This window comes from Rhamphochromis longiceps, linkage group LG16 (assembly GCF_057381845.1).
Source record: "Rhamphochromis longiceps isolate RC_006_pf linkage group LG16, R_longiceps_female_GT1.1, whole genome shotgun sequence".
Lineage (NCBI taxonomy): Eukaryota > Metazoa > Chordata > Actinopteri > Cichliformes > Cichlidae > Rhamphochromis > Rhamphochromis longiceps.
This window is the reverse complement of record NC_140572.1, coordinates 22,165,050-22,181,209: the sequence shown is the minus strand read 5'-3', so window position 1 is coordinate 22,181,209 and position 16,160 is coordinate 22,165,050. Positions and strand designations below refer to the sequence as shown.

General features: G+C 38.3%; 1 protein-coding gene across 6 annotated transcripts in view; it reads left to right on the top strand.

Moving 5' to 3' along the window:
• The window catches only part of uggt2 (UDP-glucose glycoprotein glucosyltransferase 2), a 44,514-nt gene that overhangs the window by 4,757 nt on the left and 23,597 nt on the right, over positions 1–16,160 (top strand). For 4 of the 6 annotated variants that reach the window (XM_085385639.1, XM_085385638.1, XM_085385636.1 and 1 more), the window contains 19 exons: positions 1,855–1,951; positions 2,030–2,102; positions 2,254–2,354; positions 3,869–3,968; positions 4,423–4,483; positions 4,757–4,848; positions 5,546–5,696; positions 7,309–7,428; positions 7,823–7,908; positions 8,038–8,173; positions 8,433–8,564; positions 8,656–8,820; positions 9,307–9,430; positions 9,509–9,607; positions 10,842–10,936; positions 11,466–11,675; positions 13,986–14,117; positions 15,556–15,686; positions 16,023–16,118. In XM_085385639.1, the coding sequence (XP_085241765.1) occupies positions 1,855–1,951; positions 2,030–2,102; positions 2,254–2,354; positions 3,869–3,968; positions 4,423–4,483; positions 4,757–4,848; positions 5,546–5,696; positions 7,309–7,428; positions 7,823–7,908; positions 8,038–8,173; positions 8,433–8,564; positions 8,656–8,820; positions 9,307–9,430; positions 9,509–9,607; positions 10,842–10,936; positions 11,466–11,675; positions 13,986–14,117; positions 15,556–15,686; positions 16,023–16,118 (2,201 nt within the window). The remainder of the gene's footprint in view (positions 1–1,854; positions 1,952–2,029; positions 2,103–2,253; positions 2,355–3,868; positions 3,969–4,422; positions 4,484–4,756; positions 4,849–5,545; positions 5,697–7,308; positions 7,429–7,822; positions 7,909–8,037; positions 8,174–8,432; positions 8,565–8,655; positions 8,821–9,306; positions 9,431–9,508; positions 9,608–10,841; positions 10,937–11,465; positions 11,676–13,985; positions 14,118–15,555; positions 15,687–16,022; positions 16,119–16,160) is intronic. The other 2 variants (XM_085385640.1, XM_085385637.1) reach the window with 1 other exon arrangement.

Below are 16,160 nucleotides of genomic sequence, written 5' to 3'. Positions count from 1 at the left end.
AAGGCTGGAGCCTATTCAAGCTATCATGGAGTGAAAGGCAGTGAACGCCCTGGCTAAGACAGAGAAACAGACAACTATTCACTCACATTCACAACTACAGCCAATTTAGAACTGCCATTATTAACCTAACACATGCATGTCATTGGACTGCAGGTGGAAGTTGGAGTACCTGAAAAGAACCCACACAAGTATGGGGGGAAACTCCACTCAGAAAGGCCCCTAGTCAGTTACTGGATTCAAAGCCAGGACGTTGTTGCTGTGAAGCAAAAGTGATAACTACTGCAACACCTGAATAAGCTTTTTAATGCTATAAAGTTGGAAATTATAACATGGGAATTTATGGGGATGCTTGCTTTTGTAGACAGCCTGAATTAGTCACTCGAGGAACTGGAGATCTTAGAAATTTTGTCTTTGCCTCAGAGGTTTCTCCTTGATTAACATGAGCAATATCACAGCAATGTGTTTTGTCCACTAAAGAGGAGCAATGCCATAAAAAAAAAACAACCCAGATTCACTTGTTGTTGTTCACATAAATCCTGTTTTCCATCTGAGCTTAGAAAAAAGACGCTAAATTGTTCAACATCAGTGTCATTTGTCAAAGCGTATTTATTTGGTGAACATGTTGGAGGGCTACTTCATTAGGTGATAAGTCATACAGGAAAGATATCTGATTCAAAAGAAAATGGAACACTGGCTTCAAATCTTCTGTGATGTGTTAGCAGTTGTTCCATTAGTAGCATTCGATTAGCTTTTTAAAAAAATTAAAGCTAGAGTGCCGACTGCATGTTTGTTGTTTGTCGCTGCTGTTTTGTCTATCCTTCTTTTTAAATTAACTCTGTCACAGAGGTTATGTTTTCACTGAAGTTTGACTCCTAGCAGGATTTTGCAAAAAGAACCCCAAAAAAACAAGCCAAATTTCATGATGAAAGATGGCCAGAAAAAGTTAACACTTTACTGTAAACAGTCTTTTTATCCATTACTTATATTTTCTGTCATGAAAAAAAATGTTGTTCCTCATAGTTTTTCCTGATCAAATGGACACTGCTGAACAACACGTATGACTGACCAATGTTCAGAGGTAGAATTAACAGATTTCTAAAAACTAACTGACAAACAGATGCCTTTGAAAGTAGGAAATGTGCTTTTCTTGAAGAAAAGCGGTGTGTAGGTGTGGAAGCTTCCTCGTTACACTTGTGAAAGATTGAAGCAGTGTCTGGGTGACACAGGTGTCAAGGTTGAATGTCAGTGTATCTGCTGCTGTACGTGTCAGTTTGTGTGCTTTTTGTTCCCACAGGTAAACTGTTTCATAGTCTATAACTTTCACTGACTGTAGTCTTGAAAAATCTATAAAAAGGCAACATGTTTTGCCACAGGTATGTGGGCACCTAGATATGGGCTTAAAGATGTGCCATGCTGAAACAAACTGAACAAAAACAAATGTAATTAGGAGACGTACTTTACATCGATTCTGGCTGTAAAGCCAGGGTGATCTTTGTGCTGTCATTATCTCTCACTTCTATAGGAAGTTTATAATGTGTCAGCACTAGTCAGCGTGTCACTAGTGTCAGCGTGTTCTGTTGTGGCTAAACCGTTGTTGCTTCGAGACATTTTCCACTTCATAACTCCAGTTATAGTTGACCAGGGGAAAAAAATTATTACAAAGATGGCATCCAGCGACAGTCTCAAGCCAAAACTCACCCAGTGTGATGCATTCTACTTCAAATGTGTTTGAATGTAGTTTTGTTCACATAGAGTATAGTGGGTACATATAGGCAGAAAGTATCTTCTGTATAGAGCTCTAATTCAGATTCAACTCTGCACTGTTTTACATTGCTTTGCTTTTATTTGATACAGAATCCAAAGCCTCAAAAGATGCTTTTATCTGGGTATGGTGTTGAGTTGGCTATCAAAAGCACAGAATACAAAGCTGTGGATGACACTGAAGTAAAAGGTCAGTTAGTGATTTATCCAGCATTGTGTGTTGAACTCTGTTTCTCAGGCAAGTAAACACGAATCTCTTGCTTTATAGATTCAAAGACGGTTATAAATGTGGAGGATGATGATAATGATGAAGTCCAAGGATTCTTTTTTGGGACATTAAAGTAAGTAATATATTATCAGTCCTAAAGATGTTTTAATCGTTTATTTTTCTGTTGTTTTTGTCACTGTGTATTTGACACCACTTGATTAGGAGTCAAAAAGAAATCTTCACCTTGTATCGTGTCTTTCTGTTTTTCTTTTATCTCTCTTAAGGAAATCTCATCCTGAACTCCAGGAGCATCTTGTTGAGCTTCGCAAACATCTTCTTGAGAGTACCAATGACATGGCCCCTCTCAAAGTGTGGGAAATGCAAGGTATCAGTTTTTTTCCTTTCAGTGCTGTTGACAACAGTTTGAGGATATTTTTCAATGTCTGTCTGCATTTGCTATTATCATGCACTAAGAAAAAGCTTAGATTTATTGAAACTGAAAAGAGGATCAAAGGTGAGGCCTTCACTGTATATGTTTTATTACTGATGAAGTGCAGGTGAGGTTTATTTTACTTTTTATTTTTTAATGTAATATTTATTTACCCAGGAAGTAATCATACATTGTGATTAAAAAACAGTTTTTCAAGGGAGTCTTGGCCAAGAAAGCACAGCATTGCAAGGTTACAAAAATTGTAAAATCACAAAAAAGCCAACCTGGGACACATTAAAACAAGGAAAGGACTGCAGATACATGGAGTAAAATCCAGCTTTTTACTTGCAGTTTTTTTTTTTAAATCAGCGTTTCAAGTTCCCCCAGGGAGAGAAAATTATTGAGCCTTAGTGTGTTTTGAAGGTTACTTCGTGACCCGGTCATAAAATCAAAGAAGGCTGTTCTACCAAGTTCTGAACAAATCTTGGGTACCCTGTAGAGCAGTGATCTACAGAAGCAATATCATAAGGGGAGAGAGGGAGTTTAACATTATTTCTGCGTAAAAATATGTACCGCTGCTAATGTCACATTAAACTTAATAAGGGCCAAGAAATCTGATTATAAAGTACTCATTGGTAGGTGGCAATTGCTTGGCTGCAATAAGTCCACAACATATGTGGAACTGCTCATGGCGTGGATGTTGTCACATTGCACTATAAACAGCAGCTACAATGAAAGCAGTGTGAAAATGGTGCATTTGTGAGTGGAGCTCTGCTTTGGAAACTTACAGGGTTGATATTGTATGGGTCTGAGTGATGTGAGTTTTGTCATCAGACGGTGAGCATGAGGCTCTGAGTGGATGTCCGAGTGCCTACCATTTTTATTTTGATGGTCCTGACAGTTAACTGTATTCTGTAAATGTGCAACAGCCCATGGTGCACAATCTCACTGAACAATGTGAGTTTTCACAACACTGTGCTGATCTATAAGCTGAAGACACACTCTTAAAATAAAAGCTCACTACCTTCCTGTATTTAATGCAGCTCTGCAGAGAATGAGTGCTAAAGGTGTAACCACCGAAAATATACATTGTGCTACACAGCTGCCATCGCTAAATTTAATAGGCATTCGTTTGCTGCTACATTGCTGCCTCTTTCTTTTTAAATGCCCCTTAATGGTCTGCATACACTGAGTATTCAGTGAGTTTTCGTAACAATTTTAGCCAAATGTTACAATGAGGCTTGCAGTTCTTGAAGGGTCGTCTGGAGCCTGTGGCAGAGAAGAGAATGCAGCTGTGTAGATTATTGCGTCATCTGCATAGGAAATACACTTAAGTTGTGCAGGTGCCCCTTCTAGTGTTATGTATTTAAAAGAAAATAGAGCTTGAAAAGCTAATAGCCACCTTTGACTTTACCTTTGCATTCATAGATGTATAAATGTTGATCATTTCTTTTGTTCGATCTATGTAGATTTGAGTTTCCAGGCAGCTTCTAGAATCATGTCTGCACCAAAGTTTGATGCTTTAAAGCTCTTGCGAGATCTCAGTCAGAACTTTCCAAGCAAAGCCAGGTAAGAAAATTCATCCTATTTTATTTTTTTTCTTGCTCAATGGTTAACACGTTTTATGTGGTTTCACAATTCCTGTCAAAGCCCTGCCCTGTATGAATCTTGGCCAAACAAATGCTGTTCTTAAAGTGCACATAAAGTATACCTTTTATAGCCCCATTTATTTGAGCATTATTACTCCTTTCTGTGACAATTTGTAACCCTGCAATGAATGTAGATAATTTGTTGTACAGGGATCTAATCAGCTTTTTTAAAAGATGTTTGCTTATTTTGGTACCGGCAGCTTGTAATAACTTCAAAAAGTGCTGAGTAAGAGTCGGGTGTTTACAGGGAATTGACTGCAAACGCACCATCTTGAGGACCCACAGGTTTTTGGAAATTAAAACTGGCATTTTACTGCCGGCTGGGGATGCGGTAAAAGCTGATGGTGACTGTACATGTTTTACTGTTCCCACAGATCACTGACAAGAGTGGCTGTAAAGCAGGAAATGAGAAAAGAAATTGAGGAGAACCAAAAGGTGCGATATCATAGCGTAGTTGCTGTCTTTGATAATATCTGTTGCCATTGCACACATTCTATTTTAGAGAATCAGTTTCTAATCTCTGTGTCATATAAATTTCACAATAAATTTGACATTTTATTTTTGCTTTTCTCCTACTCTCTTACTACCCTTACTTGTTTCTGTAGTCTCAGTGCACATCGTTTCATGTGAAAAGATCAGACATTAATGTTAGAATCAATCATTTAGGGCTTTTGGGATTCAACTAACACTTTGAGCTTGTTCTTTCAGCACCTCAGTGAGACCATTGGTGTTCACCCAGGAGACGGTGAGCTCTTCATCAACGGGCTGCACATTGATCTGGACATTCACAATCCCTTCAGGTAGGAACACAGCAGGAAGGTACAGTCATATGCCTGTGCTCCCCCCTGGAAGCGCCAGACCTAGGGTGATCTTTGTGCAATACGATCATGACTTGCTGTAGTAATTTTAAGTTTTCAATATGTATTAAATCCTAATATTTGATGTGGTTTGAATTGTCATTTTCCACAATATGGATACATGAATGCCAGCTTCACCTTTTTTTCCTCTTGGACAGAATAACCCATCCTTCTCACTCACAAAGAGTGCTGTCTTCTTCTTTTAGCTGGTCGTCTCCTTGGCTCTGGCTGAATTACTTTTTTAATGGTGTTAGCAAGATAAAAGTCCAGGGCTTCTCTGACTTATATTTTGTGGACAAAGAAAACATTTTCCATCATGGTATATTGAATATTGCTTTCAATACTACAGATATAATATATGATTATATCAACCAGATATTCATCAATGAATGAATATCTGGTTTAATGTATCTGGCTGGGGCTATATTTTTCATGTTTTTCCTGATAGAAATATTGCATAATAACTACCACTTGTAGTGAATGTCACTTGTTATAAACAAAATAATATGTTTTAAAGTAAGGACACAATAAATTGCATTAATAAAAGACACTCTCTGATAGAAGTAAAGCATTTGGTGCAATGCATATATACTGACACACAGATGGAATCAAAGACTAACACATCATTTTGCACTTTCAGCATCTTGGACATACTTAAGTCAGAGGCCAAGGTCTTAGAGGGTCTACATAATCTAGGCATAAAAGGAGAACATCAAGATAAGCTGCTGAGATTACCTGTGAATGCTGTGGATGACAGTTATGCCTTAGATATCAGACACCCAGCCATAATGGTAAGTGATGTCTAAAAGGACTATATTCCCAGATCAACACACGTGTTCTTGTTTAGGGATCTGTTAGGGAAAATATTCTAAAACACTTCTTCAGTAAAGACTCAGAGAAGAGAAACACACAGAGTTCTTGCTAGCAAGGGCAGTCTCAGAGACTCGCGCTGAGCTTTGCCCTGGTCTTTATTTATACTTCAGTGGTGTGTGTGTGTGTGTGTGTGTGTGTGTGTGTGTGTGTGTGTGTGTCCTGCTGATCAAAGGGTCATAAAAGCACAAAAGATACATCCTTGGTCAGGAAAGGGTAGTCTCCCCCTCACCCTAAATAACATGGTGAGGAAGTCCAGCAGTTCATCTATATGTAAAGAAGCACTTAAACTAAAACAGACATAGCTACGTTAATCCTGCCGTAAAACAATAAGAGAAGGTATGACCTCTCTCGTGCTCCCAGGATGTGGGTGTGCATTCTAGTGTGGAATACACACCAAGCCTTTGCAGCCTGTTAGAGATCACACACAATTAATTATATGCCTCTAAGTATACATGGTTGAATATTTCCTAATACAAATAACTACATGCAGTATTCTACCATATGCAAACTTATATCACTAAAAGATTATACTGACTACTAAATACAATTTTCCATTAACAGGATCCTAAAGTAAGAAATTAGTAGAGCAGTCATCGGCCTATTGCAACAATCTGAAGCTATCCAGGAACCTCATTTATTTGGAAGTTATTAAGTTGGAAGTTAGCCAAGAAATGTTATTAAATTAAAAACTTGCAAGTTTTCATTTGATGCCTCTGGCAATTTTATTACATTAAGTACTATAAAAATGTCAGAAATATATGACGATATTAAGCCTGTCCACCCTCAACCAAAATATTTGTCAACTTGCATTTCCCCTGCTGATAGTCTGCTGGTGAGGCTTCATAGTTACACAGAGAAAGACCAGTATTATTGCCAGATGGATCGTTATGCATCTGATTCTGGTTGATTATTTAAAAAAAAACATCTACAGGGTCCAATAGTTTTCTCTGATCGAAGAACTTAAGAACAGTAATACATGTAATTTTATATACATCAAAACTAGCCAGCTTCACTGGCATTCTACTTGCTTTATTTGCATGTATATAATTCCTCTGCTGAGGAGGACGTGTTGCATGATTGGTGCCATTTGTTTGTTTTTCAACAAGATTACACAAAACTACTAAGCTGAATTTAAATGTGGGAAAAGGAGTAACCCAATAAATTTCACAGCTCTAGATCACTTTCTTTAATATTGTGAAATAGAACATAGGGCAATCGTGGCTCAAGAGTTGGGAGTTCGCCTTGTAATCAGAAGGTTGCCGGTTCGAGCCCCGGCTTGGACAGTCTCGGTCGTTGTGTCCTTGGGCAAATTTCAAGTGTATATATCTATAAAATTCCACATTCCTAAATGAAATGTCTCTAAATTCTTACATATGACAACCAGAGAGGAAGTCTGAACTGTTCATGCATTAAATATTTAATCCCTCTGTTATTTTTCATATTTTGGCTGCACCTTTGGGATTACTGTTATTATTAACTAGTGAATATTTTCCCACTAACTCTTCTGCGCCCTGTACCTGTACATTTTAGTGGATAAATGACATTGAGAATGACCTAATGTACCGAAGCTGGCCAACTGGTGTACAGGAGCTCCTCAGAGCCACCTTTCCCGGAGTCATCCGGCAGATCAGACGCAATTTCTTTAACCTGGTGAGTTTATCAGAACAAGTGAAGTACCAAGTGAGAGACAAGCCAGTAAATTCACAAATGGTTTGAGTACTAGTCAGCTGGACTTTGCATTTCCTATTTGTTTACACTGCATTAATGCAATAAAGAAAAAACAGTGGTGTGGGTAATAAAGGAAATGGAGCTGAGACAGGTCTTTATTATACATTTAAATTGTACATGTCCTAGGATTTGTCAGACAAAATAAAAAATTGAAATCACTGCCTCTGTTTTTCTAGTTTGTCTGGGTTCAACTTGCTGATGTGTTGGTTTTTGATTTGTTTTTTTCTAAAGTTTGCTTCATGTGTAAGTCAGGTTGGCACACAGTTGTTTGCAAAGCTTTACGACCAGGGGTTGATAACGATACCTCTGCTGTTAGGTGCTGTTCTTAGATCCACTGCAGGAAGAAAGTGGTGAGCTCGTGAAGCTAGCAGAGCTTTTCTACAAGCACAAGATCCCCCTGAGGTAGATGCTGCAATTTTTCACACCTCCACAGCTGTTTATATGGTCCGCTCTTGGCATTCATAATCTTTACCTGGTAGTGATTCTCATTTCACCTGCAAATTGAATACTTGTTTTGTCCCGTTTGTACAGAATTGGATTTGTGTTTGTTGTCAACACCAAAGATGAGATTGATGGCTTCTCAGATGCAGGGGTTGGATTTTACCGACTGCTGAATTACATTGCAGACGAGTATGATTTACCCCAGGCTCTGATGTCTGTGGTCTCAGTAAGTATATCGCATATATAAATCTCTGTTGTTTTAGCAAGTGTTTCTTGCCAGCTCATATCTCTGCGTGCCTAGGAAATCAGTTGCATAATATTTTACTTGTGTTATCCTACAGTTTGAGACATTGTTGAAATAGATGAGTCAGTGGTATTTTTCCTCAGCTATCTGCTTTTTAAAATTGCGGTGGAAAGTACTGACACTGAGAGGGATCCGAAGAGAGTGATGGTCAAGTCTGAACTTCCTTGCTACTCTCTTGCAGCTGTATACCAAAGTCGATGTAGGGGAGACGCTCTCTGCTGATACAATCACTGCTTACCTAAAGAGAAAATTCCCAAAAGCCAATTCTGAAAGGATTCTAGGAGTTGAATCAGAGTATGATGATAAAAGGAAGGTAAGATGTTTTTTTGTTAATTGAAAGTAAAAGTAATAACGTATGATTGATGAAGAGCAGCAGGTCTGATTTTAACTTTTGTTGGCTGTAGGATGGTGCGCTCTTCTACAAAAAGAGTGGCTTAGGTGCCCTGCCTTTGGCTTTATTTAATGGAGTCCCTTTGAGCCCTGATGAGATGGACCCAGAGGAGCTGGAAACAGTCATCCTTCAGCGCATAATGGACACCACTACTGCCTTTCAAAGAGCCGTCTTTATGGTATGATGCATATGCATGAAACGAGACTCACTCTTCATATTCAGCCTATGAAACCAATGTGTTTTTTTTTTTTGTCTTGTTGTTGTAATGAGAGGTGAAATTTTTACATTCATATATAGGCAGGTTTGTCCTGCATATGAAAGAAAATCTGACCAAAATTAGCAGCAATGTCATTAAAACATCTTTTTAAAGAGTTTTCTTTGAATGGAGATTAATTTACTGAGTGACAAAATACAGTTTTAATTTTCAAATGGGAAGAAATGAGAGGGAAATTCATAAGACTTCTGTTAAGTAAAGCAATGCGTACTCATTACCTTAATTATATGTGGACCAATAATGATTCATTTCCCAAAGGCCCACTTTGAGTCAGGAAAAACCCAGACATGAGTGAACTGAAGTACTCAAGCACTGGGGAACTGCACCGGTGGCAATTTGTTCATGCTGTCAGTTATGTAACTAACACACTTTATGTCCTTCACCTTATAGGGCCAGTTATCTGAAGGCTCAGATGTGGTAGACTATCTAATGGAACAGGGCAATGTGGTTCCCAGGATGAACCCTCTTATTTTAAGCAGTGACCGAAAGTACCTTGACCTCACAGCCACTCCAGGTGCTCCTTGTTCTATGCCATAAAATATGGATGCCACTGTTTACATTCCTCTTATGTTATACTTTCCTTTATATGCAGTTGCAGATGATTGGGAAGACACATATATGTTTTCTTATGTGGACACCAGAGACAAAACGGCAGTGATTGCTAAGAGAATGAAGTACTTCACAAATAGTGGTAAGAAGTCACTTCTTTTTGGTTTGCTTTCCCAGTAAACACTATTTCAGATGAAATCTCATATTTAGAAACATAATGCTGTATAAACTGGAATAACTACTCTACATTAATATAAGGTGTATCTGTAAAATTAGCATTTTTGTTATAAACAAATTGAATCCCACACTGCTTTGCTGATGTATGGAAATATGAAACTGGGTTTTATTAGGGCTGGCAGGCTGTGCCTCCAGCAAAATCATTGCTGGGTCTTCTGACTGGCTTTTGGCCAGCAGTCTAAATGGTCATCAGAGCTGCATTTCGCTGCTCGGGCCCAGAGTCTAGCTGCAGTGTTTCAGAGGAGGCTGATTGCCATTCTCTCTCTGTGGAGTAGCTGTCGGGCCAACTGCCTGCTTTTCTGAAGGACTGGCTGACTGGCCGGGGCGGGAATATAACCATGACAGGTGGCAAGGTTCTTCTATAATATGTGACAGATGTCTTAGTCTCTCTCACCTCTGACACAAACTAAACATTCACTATAATAACTACATTTCATTCCCCTCTCAATGTCATGTGATTATCAGTGTATAGACAGAGTAGGACCTTTTACAAGACACTGTCTTTGAAAGCTGTGTAAACATTTAGGTCAACATTGAGAGATTGAATTCTTCATAAATAAATTTGTCCTCTACTGGTGAAGTGATTATACTTGCTGTGGCTAACTAATCAGCTGCACCTGCATACTATCCCATTAATGCTGCACCTCAGTACATAAAAGCGCACAAACGTGGCCAAAATGTTATGTTAACCAAACATTAGAATGAGAAACACATGGGATCTAAGTGCCTTTAGTTGGTGCCAAATCGGAATATCTAAAAATGAAAAAAACAAAAAACCCGCTGTTCTCCTGGGATTTAATGAAAAACAGTCCCTAGTGGTACAAAAACAAAACAAACAAAAAATCTGCGACACTTCTGTGAGCAAAACAACTTGTGAAGAAGAAGAGTCAGACATGGTTGAAGCTGCTACACCTTACACTCGAAGAGAGAACAGACTGCTGCAGCTGAAGAACAGGGAAGAACAGGACACTAGAAACAACCAAAATAGACTGCTCTTGGGGATAACAGGAGACTTACGATTAGAAAGCTAAAGAATATAAAGTAGAGTCTGAGTTTAGAATGGTTTACAGTAATGGCAGTAATGGCTCTTATTTGTATTGTACACATTATTCTATAAAGATTTTACTCTTTTACCTCAGATGAGGATGGGATGACTCCTGTAACTCTGTGGGTAGTTGGGGATTTTCAGAAGGTGTCAGGACGAAAACTCTTGCTCAGTGCTCTGAAACACCTGGTAAGTAAAATCAATACTGTTCTTTTCACTTCTTTAATTTATGTTATCATTTAGGATGTACACAGGACGTCTTAGAAGGCATAACAGATAAATCTAATACTCCAACTTATCCTTAAAGCAACAAAACTTGTGCACTAAAAAAAATCAAATAGAAGTGGAAGGGATGCAGAACTCTGAAATGGTTTTGGTGGTGATTATCATGGCAGGTTCATAACAAAAACTATAATTAAAATGTCATTTTCTGCTGTGTGCTCTCACAAAAAATCATCAGTGTAGATTCGTCTTAACTGAAATATGTTGTGGTGATATTCTACAGATGAATAACGTAATAAAGCAAATGTTCTTTTTGTCATTTAGAGATCATTAGTAGTAGATTAGGTTGAAAAGGTGAGATCTTTACTTTAAAGCACTATTTTTTGAGAGCTCTTCATCAGTGACATATGTGGTAGCTGGATATATGAGCATGTCTGCTATTACTGTGAATTATAGTGCCGTTATGTTTATATGTGTGTGCGCGTGTGTGTGCAAGCAGAAGGCCAGTCCTGGAGTGCGTGTGGGGGTGATAGATAACCCCAGTGAAAAACCCTACGACGATAACACTGTGCTGTACAGGGCTATCTGGGCCTCTCTCCTCACCCAGAAGAATAAGGCTGCGGCAGAGTTTGTGCATAAACTCCTAAAAGAGGAGAGCAGCCAGCTCCTCCAGCAGGGGACCAAGATGAAAGACTTACTGATGCAGGTAAAGAGGGGATTAAAGAATGCTCTTTTCTTTTCTTTTCTTTTCAGACTACACATATTTTGTTTGGACTTTAAATATATATATTCTTTTATATTAGAATCACTACTTTAAATCATATTGTAACCACATGATTTGACTTTTACCTTGAAGGTGGCAAACCTTGAAAGAGGAAAATCTAATATAAGAGCTTGTTTTTTTCACTGCTCCTTTTTTTTTTTACTTTGAGTTTTTATTTGATCAAATAGGTGTTTGTTTTAATCCAACTATTTCCAAATTTAGACATAGATTAGATGTATAGCTGCCAACAGTCCACCCATCTATATATTTTGGATGCGTTATATTCATGCTGATGTTTAGTAGAGATGGGAATCACCAGACACCATGTGATATTATATTATCGCAATATTTCACCCACAATATGATATTGTGATTTATAACATTTTCCAATATTATCAGTGCTCCAATAACGCACATTTTAATTTGTCACCTTTTTTAACTGGAAACTATGTCCTCAAAGTTAATCTTTGTCAAATATTTATTTTATTCTGTAAGATAAAGTTATTGCAGTTATTTTTTTGTTGCACAATAAGATTGTCAAGCATAGGAACGCTGTCATTAAAACCGGCCATAAATCTTGGCATAAGATGGAGTCAGTCGGATATCAGTCTGTGATCGACTGGGATCAAATTGGCAGTTTCATACAATCTATCTCTGATAATAAACCTGGGAATAATTGTGATAAATTGTTGAAAATTGTATATCTATATATCTTTTGCTGCCTGTTAACTATTACATATAACTATTACATTTGTGTTCAGCACCCTTCCTGTTCTATAGGAATATAACAAGAATATGACCTGAATTGAGTTGAGTCATTGACAAAGACTTATTCAGATTGATGGCAAGATGCTGGCAATCCGTGTGCATTTATAAAGTAGACAGCAGTTAAAACTGTTGGAACGCTATCTATTTTAGACACACAAAAGTTAGATTAACTTGAATCTTGTGCATGGCTACCTTATCAAAGTTTACTTGTCCAAAGAAAAAACTTCAGTTTCATACCAAGTGCATCACTTGGTAAGAAAGTTGCTTTGCTCTGATATAACTGATAAGTATTTAATAATATATTTGATTAGGTAAATGGTTTAATGGAGGTAAAAGGAGAAAAAGTGCGCAGTCAGGAAAATAGTGATTGATGAGCCCATTCTCTTATCTCTCTCCTCAACATCAACTCACGGAATGCATTTACAGCATGCATGATACTCCACACTCCTTGGACACCCAGGCAAACAGCCTGCTCACTGTCAGTTCCACTTGAAATGTCACTGAGGCCATTGAAAGACTGCAACACGCTATGAATCTTTAACTAAAATGTGCTGGTGTAAACATGGTCTCCCGAAGCTGATAAATAGCCAACTGCTCACAGCTTCTGGTTATGTGATCCACATGTTTTCAGCCAAGCCTGACCATCACTGCTGCTTTAAGGCAGAACTAAATCATTCTCCCGTCTTCATGCTGTAATGCGCAGTAACCACCCACAAAGGACTGTGCATACGCAAGCAAATTCTCAGCCACTAATCAACAAATCAGCTGATGGAGTATATTCACCATCAGTTATGCAGTAGATTGTGTAGTTTGTTTGTTTTTTATTTAGGACCTACTATAATGAAGTTCCCCTCAGTTATACTAGCCTTTCACAATTGGGAGAGAATAGGCTGGAAATAGAGATGGGGTGATAGGTAGGATGTAGCAGTGTGACTTGAGACCCAAAGCCAAGGGATATGAGTTTATTATTGGCTGCCAGACAGACTTGCTGACTGGATTGTGCTGACATTATTGGTATTTCACCTGTTCTCCTGAGGAGAGAAATGTTGGAGAAACTAATAACCTGACTCCACAAACCCTCCACACTCCCAAACCTAATTTGTTATAGACAAAACTGGCAGGGGTTTAATTAGGAGTTTGTTATATTAATTACAAATTGATTAATCTCATTTTCACACATGTGCATTTCTGACAGGTCTGGCTGAAATATTTTATGTTTGAAAACTGCAGTGATTGTGCTGATGCGAGGCATCAATGATTCTGTGAATAATTTTTATTTTTTTTTGTCTCACATACATCATTTTTATGTCAATGCATCACTCTTTATATTTTTGGACAGGCTGAAATGAGAGAAATGTCTTTCAGCTGCGTTATTGGATATTTCAGTTGACCACAAACTATGGATTACATCACATATTCTTAGCCAGCCAGCGATGCAATCAATTTATCTGACATTGTAAACAAACTTTTGTTTTTCTGCTGTAGGGCATGGATATGGATGCCTTTGAGAAAAAATTCAACACCCTTGAAGTTGATTTTATCCGCACTCAGCAGTTATTCTGTCAAGACGTACTGAAACTCAATCCTGGACAGCGTGCAGTGATCAGCAATGGGAGGGTGAGTGGGCTCCAGCTTATGCATAGTTAAAAACTGACAATGGATGCAGTCAATCAGATCAATGGCAGAAAATCCAGGGTTTTTCCTCGGTCTAAAAGAACCACGCCACTAATGAGTGAACACATATACTTATGGCTGTGTAACTTCTGCTGTTATTTTTTGGCATATGGGTAAAGGCTCATGAGTAAAAGTAACCCCACCTACATAAAAACTCAGTCCTGGTGATTTTTCTCTGGGCAAAAACCAAAGCTCTTTGGTGCTCGAAAATTTCATAAGCAGGAAAAGCCCTGCAGTCATGCTACACACGGAGGAAGCAAATGTTTGCAATAGTGTCATATTTTCTGTGCATAAGCAACTTCCCAATATTCTAATCGGAAACACAATAAATAAATAAACTGTGTGTGATCACAGTCTGAACAAGTAGCCAGCCACAGTTCAACTCATTTTAACTCAAAGCTTCTCTCCCTTAATGTAGTAATGCAGCTTGTACAGATTCCGAAAACCACGGGAAATTAATAAGCAGTACAAAAGTATTGTTAGAAAATCACACAAAATTAATCACATGATTAATATCTACCTCTGTTCTTTAAAAGTAACACATCCAGCTTTGAAAATGTATTAAACTGTTTTAGATGTTTAATTTCAGTATACGACTAACTTAATGAAACTATTGCCCTGTTCAAAATTAAGTGTGACAGTAACTTGGCAACTAATGATCTAGAAGATGACTTCTTCTTGTAAGAAGTTTCACTGGGATAAGGTTTTTGACTTGAGACTCACCAACTATCAATTTCCTTGTGACTTGAAAAATAGTTACTTTGACAGGCAGCTGATTCTTTAGATGGCTTCTCTTGAATAGAAAACATTTTATTGCCAGTGACAAGAAGCACTGGTGGTGTTGTTTGCTACAGCAGAGAAAGATTCTCCATGCAGCTGCACTTTTGGAGGATTTTTCCCTCTAGTGTTTTCAGAGTGCTTTCTTAGCACTGTCATATCAGCATGTCTATTTCTCAAAGGTCACAAGTGGCAGGCACGGCTGTGTGTGTGTGTGTGTGTGTGTGTGTGTGTGTGTGTGTGTGTGTGTGTGTGTGTGTGTGTGTGTGTGTGTGTGTGTGCGCACACGTGCTCACTGTACGTGTACAGAGCTGGTGACTGATGTCTCAGCAACAGCAATGCTGACAACCACGGATAAAGAGGCCAGTCTCTGTGATGGCAGTAACAATTAATATTATTTTACTTTGCTCTGCTGCAGTGGTAGGGCTCTTCTCCCAGAATAGAAAAACCAGGCAGCCTCACTGAATACCGTGACTTTAAGTGGATAAAACACTGTGTCACAATCACATTACATTTAACATCCCCTGGGAAAGTTGTACATAATACATGGTGAGATAAGAATGGGAAAAGTCGTGTTCTGACTGTGTTATTTTCCTCATGTTAGATCCTTGGTCTGTTTGAAGAGCAGGAAGAATTCACTGTGGAGGATTTCCACTTGCTGGAAAAGATTACTCTGAGCGGTTCTGCAGAGAAAGTCAAAGCCAGAGTTAAACAGATGGGAATGAAGCCAAAGCAGTATGTTTGTATTTCTTTTTGGCCTACTTGTCTCTTTTAAGTGTCTGTGATAGAAATGTGTGCATCTGTTTAAGCGTTCCCTCTGTGTCACCTTTGCATTAAGTTTGTCTAGAATTATCTGTTAGTGTAGGATTTTCTTTTTTCCTCATGTATCAAATGTTTGAAAGTATTCTGTCATGAAGAAATGTCACTTTCTCAGTTTTAAGGTACAGTAGCCTGATTAAGGCGTGACTCTGCCTATTTAAAGCTTGATATTATATTGCGCAAGGGCTGGTTAACATCTTCACTAACACAAATGCTTTAAAGAAAATGACAAACTGATTTTTTCCCCCTCAGTGCCAGTGACTTAGTTATGAAAGTTGATGCCTTGCTAACTGCAGCCCCCAAAGGAGAAGTCAGAAGAGATGTCCACTTTATCAAAGACACCCACAGGTGGGATTTCTTTTTCCCCTTTGGGATCTGTAGTCTCATTGG